The sequence below is a fragment of the Lynx rufus genome, unplaced genomic scaffold (genome assembly GCF_022079265.1).
Source record: "Lynx rufus isolate CCGP_SWC_20201006 ecotype Redwood Valley unplaced genomic scaffold, mLynRuf1.p SCAF_7, whole genome shotgun sequence".
Lineage (NCBI taxonomy): Eukaryota > Metazoa > Chordata > Mammalia > Carnivora > Felidae > Lynx > Lynx rufus.
In genome coordinates this window covers 131,916,159-131,942,736 of record NW_025814889.1, presented here as the reverse complement: position 1 = coordinate 131,942,736, position 26,578 = coordinate 131,916,159, and the positions used below count along the sequence as shown (strand labels likewise).

Sequence of the window (26,578 nt, the reverse complement as noted above, 5' to 3'; positions counted from 1 at the left end):
CAGCGTGATGTAGCCTTCATCCTCTGCCCTCACCCGGCCCCGTTCCTCTCTCCAGCCAAAGGTCCAGGTCCTTCAGCCAATGTCTGGAGAGTGTCCAAGGTGGGGAGGGGACCAAGTGATGGCAAGCCTGTGTGGTGTGCAGCAGTCAGCTGCTTCACGGGTTCTTGTCTTCCACATCCCTACGATGGTGTCTGACACAATGCCAGGCTAGAGACCGATGACCCAGGCGTGGGGAGACAAGAAGTGTCCCCGCTGACCTCTTAGTGCCACGGAGCGAGCGCAGTGTGGCTCAGCAGGCATGGGCTGGCCCTCGGGTGAGGCCGTGATGCTTAGGATGGCTTGTGAGTGAAGAGGCAGCTCTCCTTAAGAGGACCAGGGCAGAGTGGAAGGCAAGTTGGCACAGAGGCTCAGGCCGTGTGTGTGCGGGGACCCTAAGGGAGGAGGCGGGGGGGGGGGGGGCGAGGCTGGGACTCGGCTGCCGGGGGCCCCGGGCTTCTCTGCAAAGGAGTCGGAGCTGCAGCCCGCCCACGTCACATCCCGACTCGTTCTCAAAGGACCTCAGGTCAGGAGGAGGGACACGGTCACGTTTGAAAATAAGGGCAGAAGTAGACCACGCTGATTCCTGCTTCGTCGAACATCAGCCTCCCTGCAGCTCTGGAGGGCAGCCCAGGCCCCCACCTTTCTGGAATCCAGAACACTCAAAATCCCAAAGGTTCTTCCAAGTGTGCAGCAAACTAATTTTGTGGCAAAAATCTGACCTGAATTGATGTGAGACTAATTATGGTCTTTAAAAATATCTCCTGTTTCTCTATGGAAATACTATGTGTTTGATTTTTGGGTGCTGCCCACACCCCTCTGGGGTGCCATTCTATGCACACCATATCCAGCACTGTAATCCTTTCTAAATCTGAAAAAACTCTGAATTCCTAAACTCTTTTGGGCCCAGGGGCCCCGGCCACAGCATGGTGCACCCAGCAGACAGGTTCAGAGACACCCAGGCACTTGCCCAGTCACAGCTGGGTGGTGGCTCTGGGATTCCAGCTGTTTCCCTGACTCAGAGCCTAGGACAAAGTACAGACCGTGGCCTGGCTGCTTCACAGCCTGGGGGTTGCGTGTCGGTGCGAGGACACAGGCGTGGAGCGACCTGGCCGGCAGGTGGCTGCCGGGAGAGAGGCGGGCCCAAGCCAAGACTTGGCTTTGTGTCTGACTCAGCCTGGGTTGGAGGGAACAGGTGCGACCCCAGGAGAGGCCTGAGGACAGAGAAGCAGAGGCATCGGGGAGGAGAGGGAGCCCTGTCGGCGACTGGCTACACTTTTCAGATTCACGCCTCCCTGTTGGTAGAAAACTTTATGGTTCTGGATATGCACCCCCAGCGTATGCATATTGCTACGTACATGTATTGCCTCGCTGTGAGACCACGTACATCCTAAGACCTCCACCAAAAAATCAGAACCAAAGCAGGAGCTAAAGATGGGATACTTTTTTTTTTTTTGGTGGTACAAAAACCTTCTGGCTTCATGTGCTTGATTATTTCTGGAAAGTGTGCTTTAATGCTACAGTTGGAAGGTCTGGCTCTGTGTTCAGTTTGTTTAGATGTTTGGTTTTAATGGCTGCCCTCTCTGAAAAAGATCCCTGCCTGAGACATGTAGCTGTGCACAGAGGAAACGCATCACTGGCTCTCTTTCTAAATTGGGTTACTCATTTTTCCACCCTGTCCACTGCGTATGCGGAGGATTTGTTGAGATTTGGCTGGTACATTTCCATCCTTCCTGATGCCAATCAGATGTTTTTGTAAACTAAATGGAAGGTATTTTATTTTAAAGTTCTTCACACATGAGTCCAAAACCCACTCCAGTGCTTTGGAAATTTTTAAACAGATTAGAAAATTCTGTTACGTAGGTTTTTAGGAGTTCAGGTCTGAGAGTTTTCTAAGTTACAGACTTGCATTGTTTTCAGTAACAAATCTCTATGGCAGTGGGAACATTCCCAACATTTCCGAATATCCTTTTCCAGAAGGCTCCGCCAGCCTAGGTTGCTTCTGAAAGAGTAGTTCTTCTCCCATTTGTTGTGATAACACGCCTTTCCCACAAAGGGACGTGTTAACCATGCTTAAAGATGGTTCAGAAACTTAACTGGGAAGCATATTCCTGATAGCCCGTGGTCACAGAGAAAGAAGGACAAATATGGAATTTTTTTTGTGAACGAAAGAGGTGTTGAAGTAGGCGGTTAGGTCTTTTTGATTGCTTTTCTACAAGATAACCAGTAAATCTCTGAAACAGATGATTTCCTGAGTCACTGCCCATCTCATTACAAATTTTGTGGAAAATTCTGTTCTACTGTCTAAAGCGTTTTATTGTGGAAAATTTCAAACACACGGAAGTAGAGCAAATGATAGAATGAATTTCTGCCTGTCAGTCCCTGCGCTTCAACAGTAAGGAATGTCCTGCCGTCTGGTTGCCTCTATCCCTCTCCCCCTTAAAAAAATTGTTTTTAACGTTTACTTATTTTTTAGAGATAGAGACAGAGCATGAGCAGGGGAGGAGCAGAGAGAGAGAGAGAGAGAGAGAGAGAGAGAGAGAGAGAGAGAGAGAGAAGAGAGAAACAGAATCTGAAGCAGCCTCCAGGCTCTGAGCTGTCAGCACAGAGCCTAACGTGGGGCTCGAACTCACAAACCGCGAGATCATGACTTGAGCCGAAGTCAGATGCTTAACCGACTGAACCACCCAGATACCTCTATCCCTCTCCTCCATTTACAGAGCGAATCCCAGAAGTCCTGTCACTTTTTACCCTTTAATAATTCAGTATGTCTGTCTTCTTGATAAAGACTTTTTAAAAAACTTGTTTTATTTTGAAATAATTATAGGCTCACAGGAAGTTGCAAAAAATAGTATTCAGAGTACCCTGTGTCCTTCTTCTCTCAGTGGTGACATCTTGAATTGCTGTAGGACGGTGTCAAAACCAGAAGTGGACATCAGTATGGTACTATTAACTATACCACAGATCTCAGTCAGTTTTCACTGTTCGTGTGTGTGTGTGTGTGTGTGTGTGTGTAGCTCTGTACAGTTTTATCACCTGCAGACTCATGTAGCCGCCACCACTGTCAAGGTAGAAGGGATCTCGTCACCCGCAGGGAGGTTCCTGTGCTGCCCTCTATTTGCGCACACACCTTCCCGATCTGTTCTGCATCTTTATAGATTTGCCATTTTGAGAGTGTTCTATATAACGGATCTAGACAGGATGTGACCTTTTGCGGTTGGCTGTTTTCACGAAACAGAATGCCCTTGAGCTCCATCCAGATCTCTGCCTGTATCAGTAGCTTGTTGCTTTTTATTGCTGAGTAGTATTCCATGGTCTGGACGTACTGGAGTTTAACCTTTTGCCTGTTGAGGGGTATTTTGATTGTTTCCAGGTTTTGGCAATTACAGACACAGCTGCTGCAAACCTAAGTGTGTAGGGTTTTGTGCGAGCATATGGTTTCACTTCTGTAGGAGAAACATCTAAGAGTGATCACTGGGTTGTCTGGTAAATTGCATGTTAGTTTTATAAGAAACTAACTGGTTTCCAGAGTGGCTTTACCATTTTATGTTCCTAACAGGAACGTATGTAAGAACGAGTTTCTTCCTCATCCTTGCCGGTGTTTGATGTTGTCTCCCTTTTGTATTAATGTGTGTATAGTGATGTCTTGTGGTTTCAGTTTGCATTTCCCTAATTGCTAACAATGTTGAACAGCTGTTTATGTGTTTATTGTCCATGTATCCTTTTTTAAAAAGTTTGTTTATTCTGAGAGAGACAAAGACAGCACAAGTGGGGAATGGGCAGAGAGGGAGATAGGGAGAGGGAGAGGGAGAGGGAGAGAGAGAGGGAGAGAGAGAGAGAGAGAGAGAGAGAGAATCCCAAGCAGTCTCCTTGCTCCCAGCACAAAGCCCACAAAGCTGCAAGATCATGACCTGAGCCAAAACCAAGAGTTGGATGCTCAACCGACTGAACCACCTGGGCGCCCCTCCATGTATCCTTCTTGAGTGAAATGTCCATTCATACCTTTCGCCCATTTTCTGATTTCTGTTTGTTTGTTTGTTTGTTTGTTTTACTGTTGAGCTTGAACATTCTTGCTGTATTCTAGATGCTTGCCATTTGCTAGATATGTATCTTCTAAAAATTTATAGCCTTGAATTTTAGATTTAAATCTGTGATCTATTTTGAATTAATTTTTGTATATGGTATAAAGGCTTAGGTTAGCGTTCATTCTTTTTTTTTTTTTTTTTTTTTTTTTTTGCCTCTGGATGTCTAGTTGTTTCAGTTCTGTTTATTGAAAAGATGATTCTTCTCCCAGTGATAAGGACGTTTTTGTACCTGCCCTCCACGATCTCACCTAAGAACGATCTCACCTAAGAATTCCTGTGTGTTACCTATTTCAAAGATATCTTTTCTTCATTGGTTTGTTAGCCTCAGGACCTAACAAAGTCCACACGTTGTATTTAATTGTATCTTGAGTCTCTATTCTGTAATAGCCCCTCAAACACCTTTGATTATAAGCCACCGATTTGTTGGCGAAACCAAATCATCTGACCTATAGACTGTCCTGTAGTCTGGATTTGCCCGCTGCTTCCTCGAGATATCATTTAGTCTGTCCCGCTACCCTCTGTATTTCCTAGATACTGGTCGTAGTTCTAGAGGCTTGTGTCAATCCCATTTCACTTTTGGGTAAGGGTCCTTCTCGGGTGGTGCTCTGTGCTCCCTGTGCATCCCGTCAGGAAGCTGGAAACTTCTCGCTGCCCCATTTTGGGGATGCTGATCTTGACTGTGGGTTCAGAGTTGGACTTCCTCCAGCTGCCTGGTGCATCCCTTATCAAGTTCTCCATCAGCCTGTTAGCCAGGGGCTTTATCATCCATTGATGACCCATGTCTATGTCTAGTATTTGTTTTTGGAGTTGCAAAATGGTCCTTTTTATTCTGTTATTGTGTCTCTCGTTATTAATGGGCCTGCTCTAGAGTAGGACACACCCTTAGCATTCATGTAGTTACCCTGAAGTATTGTGCATAGGGAAACTGAGGTTCTTAGAGATGAAGTCACTTGTCCACACTAGCCGATGGTGGAGTCTGGCAGGAATCCTGTCGGGTGACCTCAAAGCTGAAGCTTGGCTGTGCTCCTTAAACACTCTGCCCCACAGTCCCTGTCACCTTGAAGCCTTTCCTGACCCTCTCCCCCCAGCCTTGGCCGAGGCAGGTGACGCTGCCCGAGTGTTTACTTCAAAGCTGCTGTGAGAAAAAACACGAGGCGATGCTTGGGAAGATGATTTGTAAACCACGAGCGCTGCCTGGCGTCAAGGAGGTGGCTGGGAAACCCAGAAGCGCGGCGAGCACGGCCGGGCCGGAGAGCCCTGCCAGCATCGGCTGCCCCTTCCTGCCAGGAGGGTCTCGGGCCTGCTGGGAAGGGGCTGTGTCCCGGAAGGAGGCTCTGGAGCCGAGGGGGCTGCTCACGCGGAGCCCCCACCTCCGAAGGCGCGGGGGCCGCAACGTATACACAGGACCTGGGTTTGAGTCCTGGCCCTGACGTTGGGGCGAGTCCCCCACCCTGCTGAGCGGATCTCCTCCTCCTGTGAACTGACTGACAGACACGGGGAGCGTGAAAGAACTCGGCATGCCGTTGTCTCTCCGGGGTCGGAGAGGGGGGCGCTCGAGCGGCCCTGAGCAGAGCCCCCGGAAGAAGCTGGGCCTGGGGCCTTCGCCCGGCTTGCCCGGCTCCCATAGCTGAGGAGCCGTCCTGGCGCGTGTCCCCACCCCGTGAGCAGGGTCAGCTCAGCGGTGCCCCTATGCAGGGCCTCTCAACGCTGCCTTTGGTGGTGAACAAAACAGCCTTTGACCCACCCGCCCGCCCTTGCTTGGAAGCCGCAGGTTTAAGAGTATTTGTACTCCCTCCAGGCGCCTCCCCCCACCCAATTCCCAGCGTTTATTCATTTAATTTGGGATGACAGACAAAGATGATGATTTACAACCCAAATCTTCTTTTTTAAAGAAGTATTTCTGGCACCGGTTTCCAATTTTGCAGCCATACTTACAGGAGCTATTCTTAGACTTGTCGCTGTTTCCTTTTCAGAGCTCGCCACTGCCACCGGTCTTTATATAGACACCTTCTCCAGTTTGGAGTTTCTTTATATAGATGCCTTCTCCACTTTTGATTTTTAATCTGGATTCATCTCTTGGTCAGTGTGTTAGAGATCACTTATTTGCGCAGGAAAACAGAAATGCAAAGGGCTCTCGTAGGGTAAAAACTCACAGCTAAGAGCAGAGGTGGCGCGTACGGGGGGCGGGGGTTCTGGAGACGTGGGAGAGGGGCCGGGGGCAAAGCCAGGAGCGTGCGGACACAGTAGGCAAAGAGCCTCTTCGTGCAGGGTCAGGCTGTGGGCCTGGGTGCACCCAGGGCGCCTCTGCTGCGGGGAGATGGCGGCTCCAGGGTGGCTCTGACCAGCCCGTCAGCAGCCGGCAGAACCGAAAGGGACGCCTGTCAGGGCCGCGGGGCTCCGATGCCCTTGGCCACTGCTGTGGCCAGCCTCTCGAGAGTGGCTTTACTCTTTGACAGCAGCTTTTCCTTGGGGGCACCCGGGTTAACTTTTTAATGCGAAATTGTTCATTTGTTACCAGGGGTCTTAGAGTTGCCGCCGGGAAGGGCAGCGGACGGAGAGCCTGCGTGGGGTAACCGGATGGGACCCTAGAACGCCAGCCTGTGTCCCATCCGCTCCCGTCTTTATTGTCCCACCCAGAAGCTCCCGTTATGCCAATCTCCTCAGCTGTTTGCTTCTCCGTGAAAGCCTCAAAAATGGTTTTTTTTTTTTTTTTTTTTTTGTAATAAGGACTGCAAATCAACAGGCAATTAAGTAAATGGCTTTGGTGCTGAGCTTGGTGCTGGGGACTGAATGATGGAAATGTGGTCTTGCCTCGAAGAGTGGACAGCCCCAGGAGGAGAAGCACACGAGCAAGTGACAGGGCTGCATGTTACACAGAAGCCCAAAGGCATGGAAAAGGGATCGACGTCCCTGATGGGGGAAGGAGGGCGGGCAGGCATTTAGGAAGAGTGATCCAGAAAACTGGATTAAAAGAGCAGTTCGAAGGCCCACAAGGTGGGCCGCAGAGTTTCTAAAGCAGCACACACGGATGATGAACGGGCGTCAGCCATTAGGGAAGTTGGGGAGAAATGGCAAAGAAAAGGCACAGCCCTCTGAAGAGATAAAGAAACAAAGTGATCTTGCTAGACTGGGAAGCGTGCAGGTGTGTTTATCGAGCGCCTGCTGTATGACAGATGCTGGAGAGCCCACTGCGAGCAGAACGCAGGCCCTGCCCTCGGGGCGCTTATGTTCTGGGGAAGGAGGCAGAAAGTTAGCAAGTACATGAGCAAATGTACACTTTGTCAGAGGGCGTCAGGTGGGAGTGAGTGCTCTGGAGAGAGATCAAGCAAAGAGGTGAGGAGTGCCTGGGGTCGGGGAGGCGTCACCATGTGTGAGCGGGTGGCCAGGGCAGAGACCTACAGGCAGTGCAGAAGCGAGCAGTGTGGCTGAGCAGAGACAGCCGGTGCAAAGGCCCTGCGGCAGGAGCAGGCTCGGCACAGTGGAGGAGCAGCAGGAGGCCCGTGTGGTTGGAGTGGAGGGTCAGGGTGAGAATTGTAAGGAGGGGAGGTGAGAGCCTTGGGGAGCCGTTGGCAGTCTTGTGGACCATTGGACAGATGGCAGCTTCCGCTCTGAAGGAGATGGGACCTACCGGGGAGTTTTGAGCAGGGGGGGCCCAGTCTGGCTAACGGCTGAGAAGCCTCATGTGGCCGCCGTGTGTGGGGACTGGACAGTAGGGGCAAAGGCAGAAGCAGAGAGACGGCCCAGGAGTCTGTTTCATGAATCCAGGGGAGACACGGTAGGGGCTGGGACCATCGTAGTGGCCGGGTCAAGGAGACACGTGGTCAGAGTCCAGTTACATTTTGAAGGTGGACAGAAGAGACCCGGAAGATGGTTTGCGACGCTGCCACTCACCCGGGAAGGAGGCTAACAGTGCGATTTCCTCTCTTTAGGCCAGCTCCTCGCTTCCCGCAAGAGTTTCTCTCAGGGACCCCCTGCTGCCAGGCACCATGACGGTGAGGGGGGCCGCACTGGCCCCGGATCCAGTGTCGCCCACGACCGTGGCAGCCTCGCCCAGTGTCTCTGTGACCCCTGAGGGCAGCCCCACGGCCATGGAGCAGCCTGTGTTCCTGATGACAACTGCCGCGCAGGCCATCTCTGGCTTCTTCGTCTGGACGGCCCTGCTCATCACCTGCCACCAGGTACCCAGGCCGGTCAGGAGCCTTTGAGCCAGAGAGCCTCTGAAGGCCCTCTGGAAGGATCCTAAGAGGTTTTCTAGCCCAACAGAGTATGAGGCCGAGCTCTGCTGCAGTAATAAATAAGCTGAATCTGGGGGTTCCACCAGGTAGAAGTTGATTCTCGTTCATGTCCCGATCGGTGCGGCTCAGGCCCCACTGTATGGCTCCCACGTCCTGCAGCTTCACGGTGTCATCCGTCTGACGACTGGTTGTGGCTCTTCAACCGTCTCAGTCCAGAAAGGACACGCGTCACTTCTGCTCACCTTGCGTGGGGCAGAACGTGTGCGGGTTCCATGTGCAGCCTGAGCTGTGGGGGGCCCTGCGCGGACACATGGACGTCAGCGGCCCCTTTGCAGATGAAAAACTTGAGACCTCGAGATGGGAGGGGGTGCTGGCCTACTCCCGCACAAGTTGGTGGCAGCACCGGGAGAGAAGCCAGGTCTCCTGTCCCCCCATACGCGCAATCCCCACAGGAGGCTGGTGTGGGCCGAGACCTGGCTCGGCCGTCCGAGGAAGGAGAAGGTTTGAAGAGGGGAGGCTGAGCCCATTCGGGTCCCCGTCCGCTCCTTACCTACTGTCCTGAGTCCCTGTCCCTCCTCGAATGCGTTGGCTTCCAAGGCAGTTGGCTCGTAGCAGATGGGGAATGTTTTGTTCTCTTCCTCCCGAGCCCAGGACTCGGCGGGGCCAAGTGTGAAGTCACGAGAGTTGGGACGGGACTCTGGCTGCTGGGACTGAGGAGGGTGGCCAGAGCAGTTGTTGGCATTTGTGTGTGGCTTCTGTTTTCCCCCGCTTTCTAAAAACTGCGCTTCATTCTCCCAGCTTCCCAGTGAGGCAGGCAGCGCTGCCTCTGTGTAACAGATGGGAAAGTGAGACGCAGGATGACGTCACTGCAGCCGCTCAGCCAGAAAGCGCTTCCACCTTCCATGGAAGCGAGGGTCCCGTCTGTCCCACACACGGGGTGGACGCTGCTGCCCTGAAACCCCTGGGACCAGGCGTCAGGGAGGCCGGGGTGGAGGCGAGGAGATGTAAATATCTCCTCTGTGCCACTCGCCTGAGGTTCCCAGCCCGGCTGTGCACACGGGTCCCCAGGGAGCTTATTATGACTCTAGACTCCCCGGCCATCCTTGACTCTGATCAGTGCAGCCTTGGGCATGCTCTCACGGTCCCCGTGTCTGTGAGTCTGGCCTGGGCACCGCTGAATGCGCCCCTGCAAGGTTTATGCGCCCTCTGGTTTGATGTTCAGAACAGCCCTATGGGGAGTTTCATCATCGAGGAGGGCGCTGAGGCTCGGGGTTCAGCAATGTTCACAGGGCTGGCAAGCGGCAGAGCCGGAGGGCAGAGAGGAGGAGGAGGGTGGCGGCGGTGCTGCCGTGACGGTCGGGGGGGGGGGGGGGCCCGACTGAGCCCGCCCCCTTCCGCCCCCAGATCTACATGCACCTGCGCTGCTACAGCTGCCCCAACGAGCAGCGCTACATCGTCCGCATCCTGTTCATCGTGCCCATCTACGCCTTCGACTCCTGGCTCAGCCTTCTCTTCTTCACCAACGACCAGTACTACGTGTACTTCGGCACCGTGCGGGACTGCTACGAGGGTGAGGAGGGCGTGCGGGGCGGGGCGGGGCGGGGCGGGGCGGGGCGGGGCGGGCCGCACACCCCTCCCCCCGGGCTCCCAGAAGCCCCCCTCCCCGGGTTCCTCCAGGGCCTGCCCCTCGCTTCTCTACCCACTTCAGGGCTTCCAGCCAGGCCCCAGTTGACAGGGGACAGCACACGTGGTAGCACTCTGCCACGTGGCTCCCACAGCCCCTTTACAGGTTACCTGCAAGCAGGGACCCCGCCCCTGGGTCTCCTTTCTCAGTCCGGCATCTCTGATAGGGGTGAGCGGTCAACAAGTTGTCCGTTCGTAGATAGAAACCCCAGGTACGGATGGGTCAGGGGTTTAGCCAGGGGCCCATGCAGGGCAGTAGCAGGGGCGAGCCTCCCTCCCCCACGTGCCTTAATTCTGAGGGCTTTGTCCCGGGAGCAGGCTCTGCTGTGCCACCCAAGAAAGCGACCCGCTGCCTTTCACGGGCCTCGGGTCTCGTGTGTGGTATGGAAGCTCTGGTGCTGAGCTCCAAGCACCGGCCAGGCCCCCCTGCTGGCTGCTAGGCCGAGAGGAGGAAAGCCGGCCCCTCGGTGCCTGCCTGACCGGCCACCGGACGGGGCAGCTCTCTGTGAGGGCCTGGCCACAGGCACAGGGCAGACAGGAGAGCTCATGCACAGGGCAAGGAGGAAATCCCTACTCTGCGGGCCGGGAGGTGTGGGGAGCCGGGCTGGGGGCTGGCCACGGCCAGAAGAGATTAGATTAAATTAGATCAGATTCTCTTTTTTACTGTGGATGCACAAAACTATGACGTGACTGGAAATTGCAGGTTAGAAAATCTCTCTGTGGAGGATGGGTGAAGGAGGGAGAGGCCAGAGGCCCTGAGACAGGTCACAGGCCCATGATCCCTGGGCCGGCATAGGCCGGCAGGGGTGGCGGGAGGGGGTCCTTGAATTCAGGATCCCCCACTCTGATGCCCTCTGCCCCTCCTGTCAGGGTCGTGCATTTTTCTCTTTCCTCCCGTATCTGCACTGTTGGTCTCAGGCAGAGTGACCAGATGTCAGGGTTCCTCATGTTGAGGCGGGGCAGCGCTGACCACGACCAGTTGTCCACGTCCCTGACTGCGCGAGGGCTTTGCCTCGGGCCCTGGGCTCCGTGGATATTGGAGTGCAGCGTGCTCACCCCCGTGGCATCCGAGTCTCCCTTCCTGTCCCACTTTGAACCCGTGTATCCCTGAGGTCTCGTGGGCCTCAGGAAATGCCTTCGGACTTGGCAAAGAAGTGCGGGCGCCTGACAGGAGCGCTCTGGGCCCCTCCTGCCCCTCCAGCCACAGACCTCGCCCTCACCTGCCCCTCCAGCCCCACCCTCGTGGCCTGACCGTGCGTGCCTGCTTTGCCCTCTTCTCCCTGAGTAGCCTCCGCTCCTGCGAGAGCAGGAACGGGCAGAGAGCCCAGGTGGTAGGGCCAGGCCAGGTGCTCACTCAGCCTGTGTGTTTTGAGTGAATAAGGGACTTTATCAAACACCTGCTGTGTGCCTTGCATTCGCGTGGGGTCTCACCGAATTCCCGGGCTGGGATCCCTGCCTGGCTCTTGCAGCTGAGAATACTGAGGCCGGGTGGGGACCCGCTCCGGGCATAACTGGGGCTCTAATGTCTGATGTCCCTGGAAGCAGCAGAGTCCAGGGAATCCTCTGGGTCCCCGGGGAGCTGCCAAGGCTGGTGTTGAGAATCCTTTTCTGATCACAAATGTGTGCCCGGGGGCAGCCTCTGCCCGCTGGTCCCCTCAGAAGCAAGAGGGTGCTCCCTGCCGCGGGGTCCTCCCCTGTGCGGTCAGGGGGCCGTGTAGTCTCCCTCCTCTAAGGGGCCCAGAAGACTAGGCGCCTGGCAGAAGAGGAGCCTCAGTACCATCCTCAGAGACGGCGGCAGATGGTTGGCTGGGTCCCCCCACTCCAGAAGCCTCTTTGTTCAGGCCCCTCCTGTCCCAGCCTTCCTCCTGGTCCACTTAAAGGTCCTGGTAAGAAGTCTGCCTCCCTGCTTACCATGTCTCCTAGCAACGCTATTATCCCCTCGCCTCTCCGCCTCTCCCAGGGAGTTTACAAACAGTGAGGCAGCTGCGGGGAAGTCCAGGCCGCCCCAGGGTTCACCAGCTTTAGTGTCTGGGTTGGTGGGCTTGGCCTTTTCTGCACCTCTGCTCAGCGTCTGGGACCCCCTCCCCTTGTCCTTTCATCTGCAAGATCCCCTGCAGAGTGGGTGATAAGAGTAGGTCCCTTAAAATTCAAAAAGAGGCCCCCCCATTCATTCCCCTCCCACCCTTCCTTCTCAGTACCCCCCCGAACCCGGGAAGGGACAGAGGGGAACAGGAGTACGGCTCTGCTGGGCGACCCCTATTTCGGAGCCAGGCAGCCCGCACCTCACTGGGCACTGCACAGATATTGGCTTGTCTTTTCTTTTTACTTTTTTTAAGTTTTTTTTTATGTTTATTTTTTGAGAGAGAGAGAGACAGAGTGCAAGCAGGGGAGGGGCAGAGAGAGAGAGAGAGAGAGAGAGAGAGAGAGAGGAAGACACAGAATCCGAAGCAGGCTCCAGGCTCCGAGCTGTCAGCACAGAGCCCGATGCGGGGCTCAAACCCACGAACCGTGAGATCATGGCCTGAGCCGAAGTCGGACGCTTAACCAACTGAGCCACCCAGATACCCCAATTGTCTTTTTAACAAAATTAAAACAACTAAAATTTTAACTCTCATAGTGCACACAGTTGAAAGATAAAATCACCCTGACTCCTCCTCACTCCCAAGTTCACTGCATTTTCAACTCTGTAGACTGTTTTTTTTTTTCCTAGAATAACCTAAAAATATGCTTATACTATTGTTTCTTGATCTTTCAGTTTTAGATAGTGCTACATGGTGACCTCCTATTGTACAAGGCTTTGATTTAGGCACCTTATCCCCCGCCCCATCCACATGCACACACACACAGTGCTCTTTTCTTCATTGTGACTAGATCACCGTTTCTTCTAAGTCTGCATTCAGCATTGGCTTTATTACCTGTCTGTAAATATTGATCACAGCTGAGCCTGAGTTCTGAGACTACATATCCCTGTATAACTTTTTATTTTCCTCTGGTTACTGCTTGTCTTGCTTTTTGGTTTGCTCTGCTGTGTATCTATCATTAATTTGTTCCCAAATGCTTCAGCTGAGTAACAGAAACCTCTCCTCCGTGCAGACACAGCAGTGAATCTGTTAGCTCTGGGTTTCCCTTGCTGGCACTCCCCCGGGCCTTGCTTTTCTTGCTCTGGTCTGGACTGGCTCCTGTCTGGCCTCTTGCCACTCAGCTTCTGTCCTGGGTCTCTCCATCACCATCATTCTGGAATCCTGCTTGCCTCCTCTGCTGAATCGCCTGTTCCCTGGATGCCATTTTTTCCCTTATTTGTGGTCTACTCCCCCTTTTTTGGTCAGTACATACCTTCCCAGAGCTTCCTGGCAAAAAAAAAAAAAAAAAAAAAAAAAAAAAAGTGCCTGAAAAGCCTAAAATCTGAAAATTATCTGTAACTATTTTTACTGTATTGTCCTATTTGGAGTTTGACGGGAATCCAGTTCTAAGTTGGAAATCATCCTCCCTCTGAAGTTTGAAGACGTGTTTCCCCCTGTATTTTGGCTTTCAGTGTGATCCTTAATGCCTGTATGTGACCTACTTTTTTAAGGCTTGCTTTTGGGACCGTGCCTTTATCCCCCGTATTTGAGAATCTCCCAGGTAACGGGACGTTCCTCGTGTGGGGCATCTCGTGGGCCCTCTCCGTGTGGAAACCCCTGTCCTGAGGTTCTGGGCAATTTTCTTGTATGTTTCTGGGTAACTTTCCCCCACCACTTTATCCTCCCTTTCTGGAATTCCTGTTTGTAGGATGTTGTGCTTCTGGATTGAAGCTCGGAATTTCTTTATAATTTTCAAGCTGTTTTTTCGTTCTGTTTTCAAGGAGCTGTTGTTTTGTTTTGTTTTAATCTTTACCCTTGAGCTTTTCTATCAAAGGCTTTATTTATTTATTTATTTATTATTTTCTTTAATGTTTATTCATTTTTGAGAGAGAGAGAGAGAGAGAGAGAGAGCTGAGTGTGGAACCTGCTTGAGATTCTCTCCCTCTCTCTCCTTCTCTCCCCCTCCCTCTGCCCCTCTTCCCTGCTTATGCGCACTATCTCTCTTTCTCTCTCTCTTTAAAAAAAAGGAAAAAATGGGGCTTAAAACTGCTGGGCCTCCCAGCTGGGTAACGTGATGTGCCCTCTGCCATTTTTATGCAGGGGAGCAGCGCAGGGGGCAGGCACCAAATGAAGACTTTTTGATTCTGGGCCTGTTTCCCCAGAGAACAGTGTTCTCGCTTCCAGCCTGGGAGGCAAAAGCTGGGCAGGCTGAGTTGAGGGCGCAGATGGGGCAAGGGACCTGGCATCACGCCCGTCGCATTCAGGCGTTGCCCACTTTCTGGCCATCTCGATGCCCTCCGCTGAGCCATGTTCTCCGAGGACAGAACCGTCTCCACCTGCTCTGAAAGTACAAACCCAGTAGCTCCGTGCGGAGGCTTGTAGCTGAGTTTCCCGCTTGCGCCCTCACCCACAGCCATCAGAACTGCCCAGCGTGTCCAGTTTTAGGGCTTCTCCGGGGTTCTCGTTGGCCTCCCCCCATCTCCGGGTCGGTGACCACACTGTATCTTCCAGAGCTGTGGGCAGCATCTCTGGTCGGCTGTCTCCTTGTGCGTGAAGGTTTGTACTCTCCCCTCCCCCACCCCCCGACCTGTTCTCACTTCAGCGGCGTTTCACTGGAGGGGGGGGGGCGGCAAGTAGAACTGAACCCCGCAAATTGATGGCAGTATTGCTGTCTTCCAAGGTGGGGGTTGCATCTCAAAGAAGTAAATGGCTCACCCAGGGTCACATTTCTCCCATCTGGCAAGGGCTGTGATTCACGTGGCGCTAGATTGTGCCATCGGGGCAGGGAGACAGAGGAGGGCAGAACGAGCCCCCTGCATGTATGTAGTGCTCGTGCTCAGGGCGAGGGTAGCCCCTAATGATGACTCTGAGACCGCCCTGGGGAGCTCTGTGATCAGGGGTGCAGAGGGGCCAGAGCTCAGAGGAGGGAGACCTGACTTCTCCCATTGCTTTATGCAAGCACTATTTTCTTTCTTTTTCTTTTTTTTTTCCTTTAAATTTTTTTTTACGTTTCTTTATTTTTGAGAGACAGAGAGACACAGCACAAGCAGGGGAGGAGCAGAGAGAAGGGGGACACAAAATCTGAAGCAGGCTCCAGGCTGTCCGCACAGAGTCCGACGTGGGGCTCGAACTCATGAACCATGAGTCTGTGACCTGAGCCGAAGTCGGCTGCTCAACCTAAGGAGTCACCCAGGCGCCCCAAGCACTGTTTTCTTAATCCTGTTTGTGTAGCATTTCAGTTTTACCACCTGTTTTTCGTTACTGTTAGCTCATTCTCCCCTCCCAGTTACCTGGTGGATATACGATCATCCCCATTTTACACGTGCGGAGAAAAGAATTTGAGTCAGTGAAGAAACTTACGATTACCTGGAGAGTAATTGCCAGAGGCCAGACTCACCCCAGGGTCTTTGGTCCCCAGAATTGCCCTGCGTGTCAGCCTGGGTGGAGGAGTGCAAGATGGGTTTCTCTGGTGGAAAATCATGAGCTCTGGTTAGGAGAGGAGATTTTACGTGCCTGGAAAGAAACAGTTCAAGAATGATGCTTCATCCACCCTGTTTCAGATTTTGGACAAACGTTGCTTCCTGGAATCCGGCCCAAAGTGAAATGCCTTCCTAGGCAGAGAGAGTACAGCAGGGTCACCCGAACCCAGCCGAGGGCCACACACGCAGGTGTCACGAGAGACTCACCGGCCGGGGTGCTGCCAGGCACTCGCTGGCTGTGGTGGACCAGGGGTGGCTGTCCAGGGTGCTGCCAGAGCCAGCAATGACAGGAGCTGTCGATCAGAATGAAGAAAGGTATTGAGAGGAAACCAGTCAGAAGAGGCATCAGAAACGGTGATCTGGATGGCAGGAAGCAGCCTTAAGCAGAATTGAAAGGACAGAAAAGCCACAAGGGAGTTGGAGAGAGCTGCTGTTGGAGCAGCTCGGGGCAAACCCCCGGCCCACCATGGCTGCAGCGAGTGGCATCCATTCCTGTCCATGGTGATCGTTGAAAAAGAGGGGGAAGCATGTTCTGAAGCTCCTATTTCCTGAGCACAGAAGATTCTGGCCCAAAGTGGTCAGAATTAAGTTTTCCAGGGGCGCCTGGGTGGCTCAGTCGGTTGAGCGTCCGACTCTTGATTTTGACTCAGGTCATGATCCCAGGGTCTTGGGATCAAGCCCTGCATCAGGCGCCATGCTGAGCGTGGAACCTGCTTAAGATTCTCTCTTTCTCCCTCTACCCCTGTATCCCACTTGCATTCTCTCTCTCTCTCTCTCTCTCAAATTGAAAACACAAATTTTTTTTTTCAGTTTTTTTATTTATTTGAGAGCGAGAGAGCGAGAGCTTGTGAGCAAGTGGGGAAGAGGCAGAGAGAATCCCAGGCAGGTTCCGTACTGCCGGCGCAGAGCCCAACGTGGGGCGGCGAAGAAGGCTGGGCCACAGGGCCAGCTGTAGGTGCTGCAGGTGCATGGAGGCGGCGAGTTTGGAACAGCAGTAGGTTGCCCCCAGGGTCACCGAGGTTCCGCACACGGAGCGTGGCACATCGGAGGTGTCTAGTGAGTGGTTACTGAACGAACAGACAGATGTGCCCGTTTTGACCTGTAGCGGGGAGCTTGTGAGGACTCCTGTCCAGGCAGCTGTGGGTGAGAGAAGCCTCCAGTGAGGAAAGAAGGGCCCGGGTCTCAGGGACAGAAGGGACCTGTAAAGACTAGGTCTCTTAGGAGTCCTTCATAATGTCTGCTAAGAGACTCCTCAGCCTCTGATTGCACAGAGCTCACTACCTTTCATCTCTGACGATGGCCTGTTGGCAGTTGTTTCTTACACGAGGCCGAAAGCCTAGGATCTGCCCCCTGTCAGACAGGCGGGTCCCGTCTGACTCTCTGGACCACGTCATGTCCTTTATACGAAGAGAGTGACCGTACTGTCTTTTCTCCGGGCCTCAAGGCTCTAGTATGATCTTGATTTCATCTCCATCTCCATCTCCTTTGCTCCTGCCTGTGTACCTTTGCCCCAGTCCATTTAAGATTTGGTATCTAGAATGGAGCAGAAAGTTCCAGACGCCTGATGGTCCAGGGCAGGACAGAGAGAAGGACCATCCCTTCCCTCGTGCCGGATGCTCCCCCTCTAGACCGGAGGGCCTGGTTTGTGGGTCCCTTGGTCGCTTATGTGTCCGCGGGGCCGAGCACAGAGCCTGGCACCAAGCTGTCGTTAGTATTTAGGGAGGCATAGAGTCACTTTGTGTCTCTGGGGCAGAACCGGAGCTGTGGTCAGAAGGGCAGGCGGGCAACAGCCTGTTGCCTAAGAACTGCACCGCTGACCCCCAACTCAGCAGTTTTGCTCTTCTCAGGCCCAGGGCCGGCATGTTTTCATGTTTGTTCGGGGTGGGGGGCGGGCGGGGGGGGGGCGGTGGTAAAGTTGTCCACTGAAAATACCCTCGCTGGAGTGGGGGTAGTGTTTTGCCTAGCTCTGTAATTTCCTAGGAGGGGATTGATTTGTGCAGATGGTCAATGGGTGCTGATGTGGGCTGTTTGAGTCATCTCGAGGAGATTCTATCTCGTCTCCCTTCTCTAAGAGTGCATTATTGACTCACTAATGATTCTTGAAAGGAAACCGTCAGCGAATTGGTATTTTACAGACCAGCTGGCCCTAGAGCACTGGTAAAAGGTCAAGAACCTTGAACTGAGAGAGAGATGGATGAAATTTGATGATTCTAGCCAGTCGAACACAGGGCTGGCTGTGGATAGACAGCTCAGCCACGTAACTCAGGAGGGTGCTGACGTGTGTTGTGACACAGGAAAGGATGTGAGCTCAGACACCAAGGTCCTCTCAGGAGTGGGTTACAAGACGGCCTGGCTTTGGAGGGTGGTTCCGGGCAAGGGGGCTGATGAGCCTCTGCCCCTGTGGCTTCTCTTGAGGGTTTTTGTCTTTGGGAACCAGAGTCTGATTGCCTGGCGCGGGCGCAGCTGCGCAGCCCAGGAAGGGTGAGCTCCGTGGGTGCACAACGGGGTGCAGGCCCTGTGCCGGCCCCGCCTGCCCGCCTCTCCGAGCTTCACCCCAAGTTAAGGCCCATGTCCGTCCGTCTCTTCTTTCTGTGCTGATTGAGTGTGAGTGCCAGGCCCTCTGGTAGTCAGGGGTAGGCCTCAGTTCCTGCCTGCAAGGACTTTACAGTCTCGAAAGAGCAGTAGGTAACACACTGTGGATTGCTCAGTGTGAGCTCGGCCTTACCAGAGGAGTCACACTCTGCCCTTTCCTCACAGCAGCCCCACAAGGAGGGAGCTGCTGTTTTCCATGGCTTACAGATGAAGAAAGCAAGGCACAGAGCACTTAAGAAACCTGCCTGAGGTCACACAGCTCATAGGTGGTGGGCCCGCCGTCTGTACCCTGGTAGCCTGGCCCCAGGGTCCACGGCTGTCCTGCTTCATTATGCTGCCCCTGAACAGGAAGGATCGGACGGATCAATAGGGAGACTGTGGTGTGCGGAGCGAGCCGGGCAACGGACAGAGGGCTGCCAAGGGAGAGGTGGCACCTCAGGGCCTGCCCCTGGGAGTTAGCAGAGGCGTCAGAACAGGCTGCCACAGAGGTGTGAGAGCCCATTGCACATCCTGGCAATTCCAGGAGTGTTTTTATATCACACACACACACACACACACACACACACACACATGCATGTACATACACACACATATAACTATATGCACACTTACATGTGTATGTACATGCACATACGCATGTATGTACACACCCACATACATATATGCACACACACATATCGTGTGCACATATATGCACATATGTACACACGCACAAACATGTGCATACACACATGTATACGCATATGTGCCCACATTATACACACGTACGCGTATACATATATGCATACACATACATGCATATACACAAATATACACACATTTATGTATATGCGTATACACAAAAAACACATGCATACACACATACATACACGTAAATAGACACATACACATGCATATATACGTGTACACATGTATATTATATACCCCCCTATACAAATATGTATACACATATATGCACACGCATTATATGCATGTATGCATATTTATACAACACACACGTATATACATATATATACACACATACATATATACACACACATATGTATATGTATACGTTTACTATGGCTGCATAAATAATCACCCCAGACAGACTAGTGTAAAACAACCATTTCTTTTGTTCATGGACAGTGCAGTTCAGTAATTTGAAAAGGGCACAGTGGGGATGGTCTGCCCCTGTGCCTTGCTATCTGGGCTTCCACTGGGGGACCTTCAGCTGGGGTGGGATCCGAAGTCCGGTTCACTCATGTGTCTGGCAGTCGATGCTGGCATCGGCTGGTCCTCAGTTCCTCCTGCGTGAGCCACTCTGGGTAGTCTCACCACGTGGGCTGGCTTGGCCTTCCTTGAAACGTGGTGGCTGTGTCCAAGGGCAGGCATCTCCAGAGAAAGAACCAGACGACAGAGGCCTCCTCTAAACCCGGCGTCAGACGTCTTGGAGTATCGCCTCTGCTGTAGTCACCGCAGTACCCCCAGATGCAGAGAGAGGGAGGAAGACCCTGTCTCCCCACAGAGGGGTGTCAGTGTCCCAGGGTGTGGCCATCTTTGGGAAGTACCATTGGCCACAATGTAGCTGGACCCAGCTTGGAATGGACACATCCAGTCTACTTGGCCTTGTGTGGTTTTGGACATTAGCAGACTGCTGTCAGATTTGGCTTGACGCCCACCCTCTTTTAGCCCCAAAGTTCTTGTCACTGAAGAGTGCTTTGGGGCTCGGTGGAGATTTCTGCAGTCCCCACGTATCCGGAGCTGCTCCCATGCCAGGCAGGCAGCTTACAGCGTCCTCCGCCCTATCCAGGGATGCTAGCCCTCACGGAAGACAAGCAGGTAAACAGTACTGGCCACCTAGTGAGCACTGCTGAGTGCCAACCCCTCTTCTGAGTCCTTGGCGTACTCAGACCACCTGGCAAGGCAGGTACCTTTACTGTCCCCATTTAACAGATGGGGAGACAGAGGCACAGAGAGGCCCACAGCTAACCGGTGGCAAACCCGTGTTGCAAACCCTCTGCTGTGTGTCCATAGAGGGACGGTCACAGCACAGTGTGGTGGGTGCTGTGGGTCGTGTATATTGGGTGCTACCCATCCCAGCTGTGAGCCCTTAGTAGGTTAGAGCAACTGAGTGGTAGGAAGCACCTCAAAAATACTCCTTTTCCCAACTGCTGGAGGCCACTGTTTGCCTATAGCTCTGTCACCAGGCTTGGATGTGCTCCAGTTCAAGGTAGTCCCGTGTTAGTGCCGAGCGCGGTGTCCTGCTCTGGGGAAGAAGTGGGCCCCTTCCAGGGGCCGCAGTCCAGTGACAGCAGTCAGGGATCACGCTCAGCCACACTGCGGGGCGGGAAGTACCGCACAGCGTCTGCGGATCAGCAGTTCCGTGGGTGAGAACGCACCAGCCTCCGTGGCGAGGGGCCAGAGACTTCTCAGGGGGTCTGATAGGTTCCACGGGGACCAGGAGCAAGGAGAGAAGGGCGCCCCAGGTAGGGGGATCGGCAAGGGCAAAAGCATGGAGAACATCATAGCCTGCCGGGAAAGAGGGGTATCTAGTTGCTGGGAAGGGTGGGCGGGGGCCAGGTCGCTGTGGAAAAACCTTGAACGCCAAGCCAAGGGCTGCACCGGGAGCCTCAAAGCCTCTGTACTACGGGGGGACAGCAAGGAGCAGATGAGAAGGAACCCTCTGGAGGCAGGGCCACTGGTACCCACCCTGCCCTTCCTGTCCCCTGATCCCATTTGGACCCTCAGTCCATCCTTTGCTGTGTGCTCTGGAATTTCCCCTGCTCTGCTCAATCTTCCTCCTGTGCCTTTTCCTTTCGGCGGCCTCTGCTGCGTTCCTCCTGCTCCTCTCCGCTCTCCCTGTCCTTGCCCCTGGTGCGTCCCCAGGCTCCTAGCACCCGGCAGGCTGCAGCCTTCATCTTGCTGGCCCCGCAGAAATCCTCTGACCAGGGGACCCGCTCACAGCGTTTTGCTAGAATTGTAGCATGGACGACATACTTCTGTGCCGTCGGTCACTGTTGCTGAGTTGTGTCTTTGCGGTGACATCGAGCCGCATCCAGAATGAGCCGGCCCAGCTTCCCACGACGTTTGTGCACCCGCAGAGTTGATGGTGACGTGGGCACACTATCACATCACTGCAGGTTGCTGAACGGACAAAGGTGCTCCTGTCTCAATCTTGTAAAAATTTCTCCTGAGATCCCTCTAGAGAATGTTTTGTGCTTCTTGTGTTGTAAAACTGTGATCCGGCACCACACAAACGGAAAAGTGTCTGAAACTAACAAGCAGTCATGAAGCCAGTACCTGTTGAACCCCAGAATGTGCCCGTGGCTGGCTCCCACCAGCCCTGTGAGCCCGTCCTGGTCTCCCGCTCCTGCGGCGTCCCCACGCAATCCAGAACTTTGTGCCGATTGCCTCCCTGTGTTTCCGGTACGATCAGCAGCGTCATGTGCGCGGCCCGAAACAACATGACTTAGCGTTGCCTGATCTCGGTCACAAATGGAATCCCTGCGTGGGTCCTCACGTCCCTGCGGCCTTGCTGCCCCTGACTGGGGCGCTTTCGTCTCCGCGGCTGTTTAGAATTCCACTATCTGTTTACCCATCCTGTTGATTTGAGTGGTTTTCTCTGGACGCTTTTCACAGCCTTGGTCATCTATAATTTCCTGAGCCTGTGCTATGAGTACCTCGGGGGAGAAAGTTCCATCATGTCAGAGATCAGAGGGAAGCCCATCGAGTGAGTATGAAGTCTCCCTGGAGCCCCCCACAGCACCCCGTTTCCTGGGCCTGTCCTGGCGTCAGCTGGATGCACGGACCGCCTCTGCCCTCGACCTGGCTTTGAGGCGCCCCGCCACACTTCCTGAGCCACACTGTTCACTGGGACTCGGGGGAGGAGGGCCTCTCTCTCTCTTCCCGTCCCTCCCCGTCTGCCTGTTTTTCCCTCTGGCGGTTTTTCCCTTCACTGCTTTTTACCTTGGTTTGTTGCTGCCCCGGCCAGCGTAGCCCCGCTCCCTCGAGCCCTCCCGCAGGCGCACGCACCTCCCTTTGTCTCTCCGTGTGCTCGGCCTGGGCTCTGTGCCCCGTTCCCAGCCCAGGCCCCTCCACCCGGACTCGTGTGTATGTGAGGGAGGGCGGCCTTCCCCAGCCCCACCATTCCTGAATCCTGGCTGCCTGCCCGCCAACCCCCTTCTCCGCTTGTCTCTTCCAGGTCCAGCTGTGTGTATGGCACATGCTGCCTCTGGGGAAAGACTTACTCCATCGGATTCCTGCGGTTCTGCAAGCAGGTGTGTGCCCCCGCGGCCGCCCCGGGCAAGGGTTACCGGCCAGGGACCGGGAGCCCCTGGTTGTCAAGTGGCAGAGGCGGACGTAGGGCCCTGGGGACCCACTTGCGGGGCCGCCACCTCCCAGCCCCGGCACCCACTCCCCACGCTGGCAGGAACGCACGCGCGTTCGCAGGGTGTGCTCCAGGGCGCAGCGGCGGGTGTCCTGAAGATGTCTGGAACGGCCCTGGGGCGCGAAGTGGTCCCATACTTTTGCTCACTTTGACCAAGTCTCGGTGGCTGGGGGGGGGGGGGGGATCGGAAAGCGCGTGGGGATTCTAGAATCTCGGTTTGAAACCTCTCCTCAGCTGCGGCTGGAGGCCAGGAGGGCTTCTGCGTGAAAGATACATGCCAAGACGGGCCTGTGCAGTCTCTGGTCTGTTCCCCATGTCTCCGTTGGCAGACCACCAGCTTCCGGTTTCCTCGGCTGCCTTCCCTGTGGTCTCGAGTAGCCTGGGCGGAGGCAGTGTGGTGTTGTGGTTAAGTGCATGGGCCTGGGTGTCTGCCCATCTGAGTTTGATTTTCAGCTTTTCCTCTGGACTGTGTGACCTTGGCTAAGTTATGTAACCTCTCTGAGCCTTACTTAGCTAGCTTCTCCTTCTGTGAAATAGGCATAATGATACTTCTTGAGGGCTGGTTGAAGGAACAGGTGCGGCGGTGGGTACAAAGCAAGCGACACAGACTGGCACGGAGCCCGCTGTCTCTTGTTCGGAGAGGTGCCACACGTCGCCAGTATGACCTCAATTTAGTCTCCCCTTTGGTGCCAAGACCTCTGCCAGCCCCTCCAGCGTCGCCTAGAGAGTAGTCGCAAGGGGAGATGAAAACCACAGCTGATCACTGTGGCCACCAGAGGGCTGGCCTTTCCGCTCCCCTCTGTGCAGGGCGGGTGGGGGCGGGGGCTGCCTGCAGTGTGGACATACCCACAAAAGCACCTACCTGGACGTACCAGGTCTACACTGCTGCTTCCAGCTCTGCCTTCCCTTGGGTGTTCTAGATCCCCAGTCTCCCTCCTGGGCCCGGAGGGCAAGAGTTAAAACTGTCCTGGGGTCACGGTGGGTGGGGCCTTTCAGAGCCATTGTTTACCAGCCTTCCAGCCGCCCAGGGCCCAGCTGTGACTCACTGCCTTCTTTGATGAGTATATTGTGTACAAAGTTTTGATCCCATGATCGCTAGCTTGCGTAGCCTTGTTATAAATGATTCCCCAGCCCTGTGGGTTCGGACGTCCTGCTGACTTTCCTGGAGGTGGCAGGGAGAGGTCGTAAGAGGAAAGAGGATAAAAACAGCACCCCTTTCGCTTGGGAGAAAGTTTCCTCCCGAGAAACGCAGGGCCAGCACCCAGTATCTGAATCTCCTGGAGAGCCGGTTCAGGGTAGAGACTCTCTGGCCAGCCACCCCCACCCCAGCCTGACGGAGAAGGTCTGTTAGGGAGCTCCGGGCCCGGAATGTGTTTATAGCTCCGCGGGTGGTTCTGATGTCCAGCCTGGCTGGGAACCACTGACTGATTTCGGACCCGATCCAGGGGTGTGGTTGAGCGAAGGCTCTGCGGCCTCTTCTGCCCCTTCAGCTTCTCCGTGCCTTGGTTTCCCCAGCTGACCAGGACGGCACCGGCCTGTTGGCGGGCTCTTAATTCTCCCTGGGCACAGACTGCTGTTCTTTCCTCTTCCCCGAACGTGCTGGTCCTGCTCCCTCAAGGTGTCAGGGTTGGCTGGTGGCAGCATCGCACCTCTGTCCCCGTCACACGTGCTTCCCCACAGCTCAACCCTCCCCCTTCCCCCGGGACTCCCCACAAACTGCACTCAGGTCCCCGACGGGGCAGAAACTTTGGGTTCAACAAGTTACTGTCCCTGCCCCAGGGTCCTTGCCCGGCTTCGAGCCACACTGGCTTCTCCTTTTTTTTTTTTTTTAATGTTTATTTTTGGGAGAGAGAGAGCAAGCTGGGGGCGGGGGGAGCGGGGCAGAGAGAGGGGGGCAGGGGGTCCGAGGCAGGCTCTGCACTGACAAGCAGCGAGCCCAGTGTGGGGCTCAGACTCACAAACGGTGAGATCATGACCTGAGCCAAAGATGGACGCTTAACCAACTGAGCCACCCTAGGTGCCCCTGGCTTATCCTTTTAAAGCTGCTCCCACCTCTACCGAAGGGGCCTTGTGGTTTGGCCTTAGGTTTATTGATTTCAAAAGATCGGTGATTCTGGTGGTTTTATGGGCCCCCTGGGTTGTCCTGGAGTTTACTGGAACCTCTGTAGGGCCCTGGGAGGACCCGGTTTAGGAATTCTGCCAGTGGCCTAGCAGATCAGTGGAGGCCTTTATTGAACACAGAGAGGGGGGAGAGCTCCCAGAAGACGCCGATGTGTCCTTCAGCCCTGCGGCGTGGCGCTGGTTACATCCGTTTACCAGTGAAGTGGCCGCTCAGAGGCTAAGTGACCGCTCACTTGAGCTTCCCCAGATGGTAGCGAGGCCAGGATTCAGACTCGGATTCGGGACTCCAGACCTTGTGCTTTGGGCTGCTCCCTTTGTTGTGCTCCTGGAGGTCCCCTCCAGCCCCAGGGAGACCCCCAGCTCGGCATAAACCAGCATGGGGCCAGGAGCCAGACCCGGGGGTGGATGAGGAGGCCTCGAGCGGGACCCTGGCCCCCTTCCTGCCCGCTGTCCATCACCAGCATCTTCCTGCTTGCCTGTGTCTGCTCTCAGCCTCTCCGTCTCTATAGGAGCTGCGTGCTCTGCTGTCCTCGTCTCTCTGGCACGTTCCTTCTGACCCCTTTTGTGAGGAGCCCTCTCTGATGGGCTCTTCTGTGCTTCTACGCCCCTCCAGTGGCTGTCCTCTCTTCCTTCCTTCCTTCCTTCCTTCCTTCCTTCCTTCCTTCCGTCCACTCGCACAACTGCCTTGCTGACCCCCATAGAATCAGCCTCCCCTTCCAGAAGCCAGTCCCCTCGGGGCAGGACGTGGGGCCCCCCCACCCCGCCCCCCAGCATCCAGCACAGGCCCAGCTGGCCGGAGGAGTGCTTGTCACACAGTTCCTTCACTCATCCTCAACTCTTGACCTTCTCCCCCACCAGGCCACCCTGCAGTTCTGCGTGGTGAAGCCACTCATGGCTGTCAGCACCGTGGTCCTCCAGGCCTTCGGCAAGTACCGGGATGGTGACTTTGAGTAAGCAGCGGGTCCCCCTGAGGGGCGTCGGGGGGAGGAGTGCGGGTGCAGGAGTGGGTGGGCCTGCCCAGAGGCTGATGCCCTGCCTTAGGGAAGGGAGTGGTTGTAGACTGGCTGCACGCCCATGACCTTCCTTAGAGGGGAGGCCAAGCACAGCACGGCCCTCCTCACGCCTCCCTGCACCCCCGAGTTGCAAGGCCCAAGCCTGGCAGTGACAGCCATCACACCCGGCCCCGCCTGCAGCCCAGGAGCCAGCCCTCCGCACACATCCCCTTCACGGACGGCCTCCAGAGTGGTGCCCCAGGGGTGGGTCAAGAAGGGACAGCGACCACCCCCAAGGCAGGGAGCAAGAAGGTCCGAGCCCTGAGAGGCCTGTCATGAGTCCCCGGGTAGAAGACTTCTCCCACGCGGATTTCATTCCGTTTTGCGGGTTAGTGACGGTGCCCGCGTACCCAGGCCCTGTGCTTGCAGACGCTTTGTGCAGACCCGCTGTACCCCGCGTGATGGCCCCACCGGGGCAGGTGAGCAGACTGAGGCTCAGAGGGGGACGTGACTTGGCTCAAGAGAAAAGAGCAAAGCCGAACTCCGTGTCACTCTGACGCCTGTTGCCTGACCGTCGGGATGAACCCCCGCCCCCGACCCTGGTGCTGTTGGCTTCCGTGTTGGTGTCCCCACCAGGAGCCTGGGCACCAGAGCCGCAGGCCTGCAGCCTGGACACACCTGTGAGCAAAGCAGAGGCGGCAGGGCCGGCTGCACCCCGGGTGCACACCCTTGCACGCCTCCCCTCCTCCGCCCCCTGATGTTTTGGTCGCTTTGAGCCCTTTCTCAGTGGCTCGTGGGGCACAGCTTGGGGGCCACTGCTGAGAGCCGCCGTGGGGTTTGGCATACTGGAGGGGTAGAGGAGGGAGGGAGACCCCTTGTCCCTCAGAAAGCTCTGTCCAAGCCAGAGAACACTCCGTGTTCCCCGC

General features: G+C 55.0%; 1 protein-coding gene across 3 annotated transcripts in view; it reads left to right on the top strand.

Moving 5' to 3' along the window:
- The window catches only part of TMEM184B (transmembrane protein 184B), a 48,530-nt gene that overhangs the window by 15,948 nt on the left and 6,004 nt on the right, over positions 1–26,578 (top strand). The window contains exons 2-8 of one of the 3 annotated variants that reach the window (XM_047065209.1): positions 6,849–7,008; positions 8,051–8,299; positions 9,761–9,926; positions 21,792–21,882; positions 22,354–22,429; positions 25,519–25,585; positions 25,854–26,040. In XM_047065209.1, coding sequence (XP_046921165.1) covers positions 6,988–7,008; positions 8,051–8,299; positions 9,761–9,926; positions 21,792–21,882; positions 22,354–22,429; positions 25,519–25,585; positions 25,854–26,040 — 857 coding nt within the window. In that variant the 5' untranslated portion in view covers positions 6,849–6,987. Of the gene's footprint in view, positions 1–6,848; positions 7,009–8,050; positions 8,300–9,760; positions 9,927–21,791; positions 21,883–22,353; positions 22,430–25,518; positions 25,611–25,853; positions 26,041–26,578 lie in introns of all 3 variants that reach the window. The other 2 variants (XM_047065211.1, XM_047065212.1) reach the window with 2 other exon arrangements.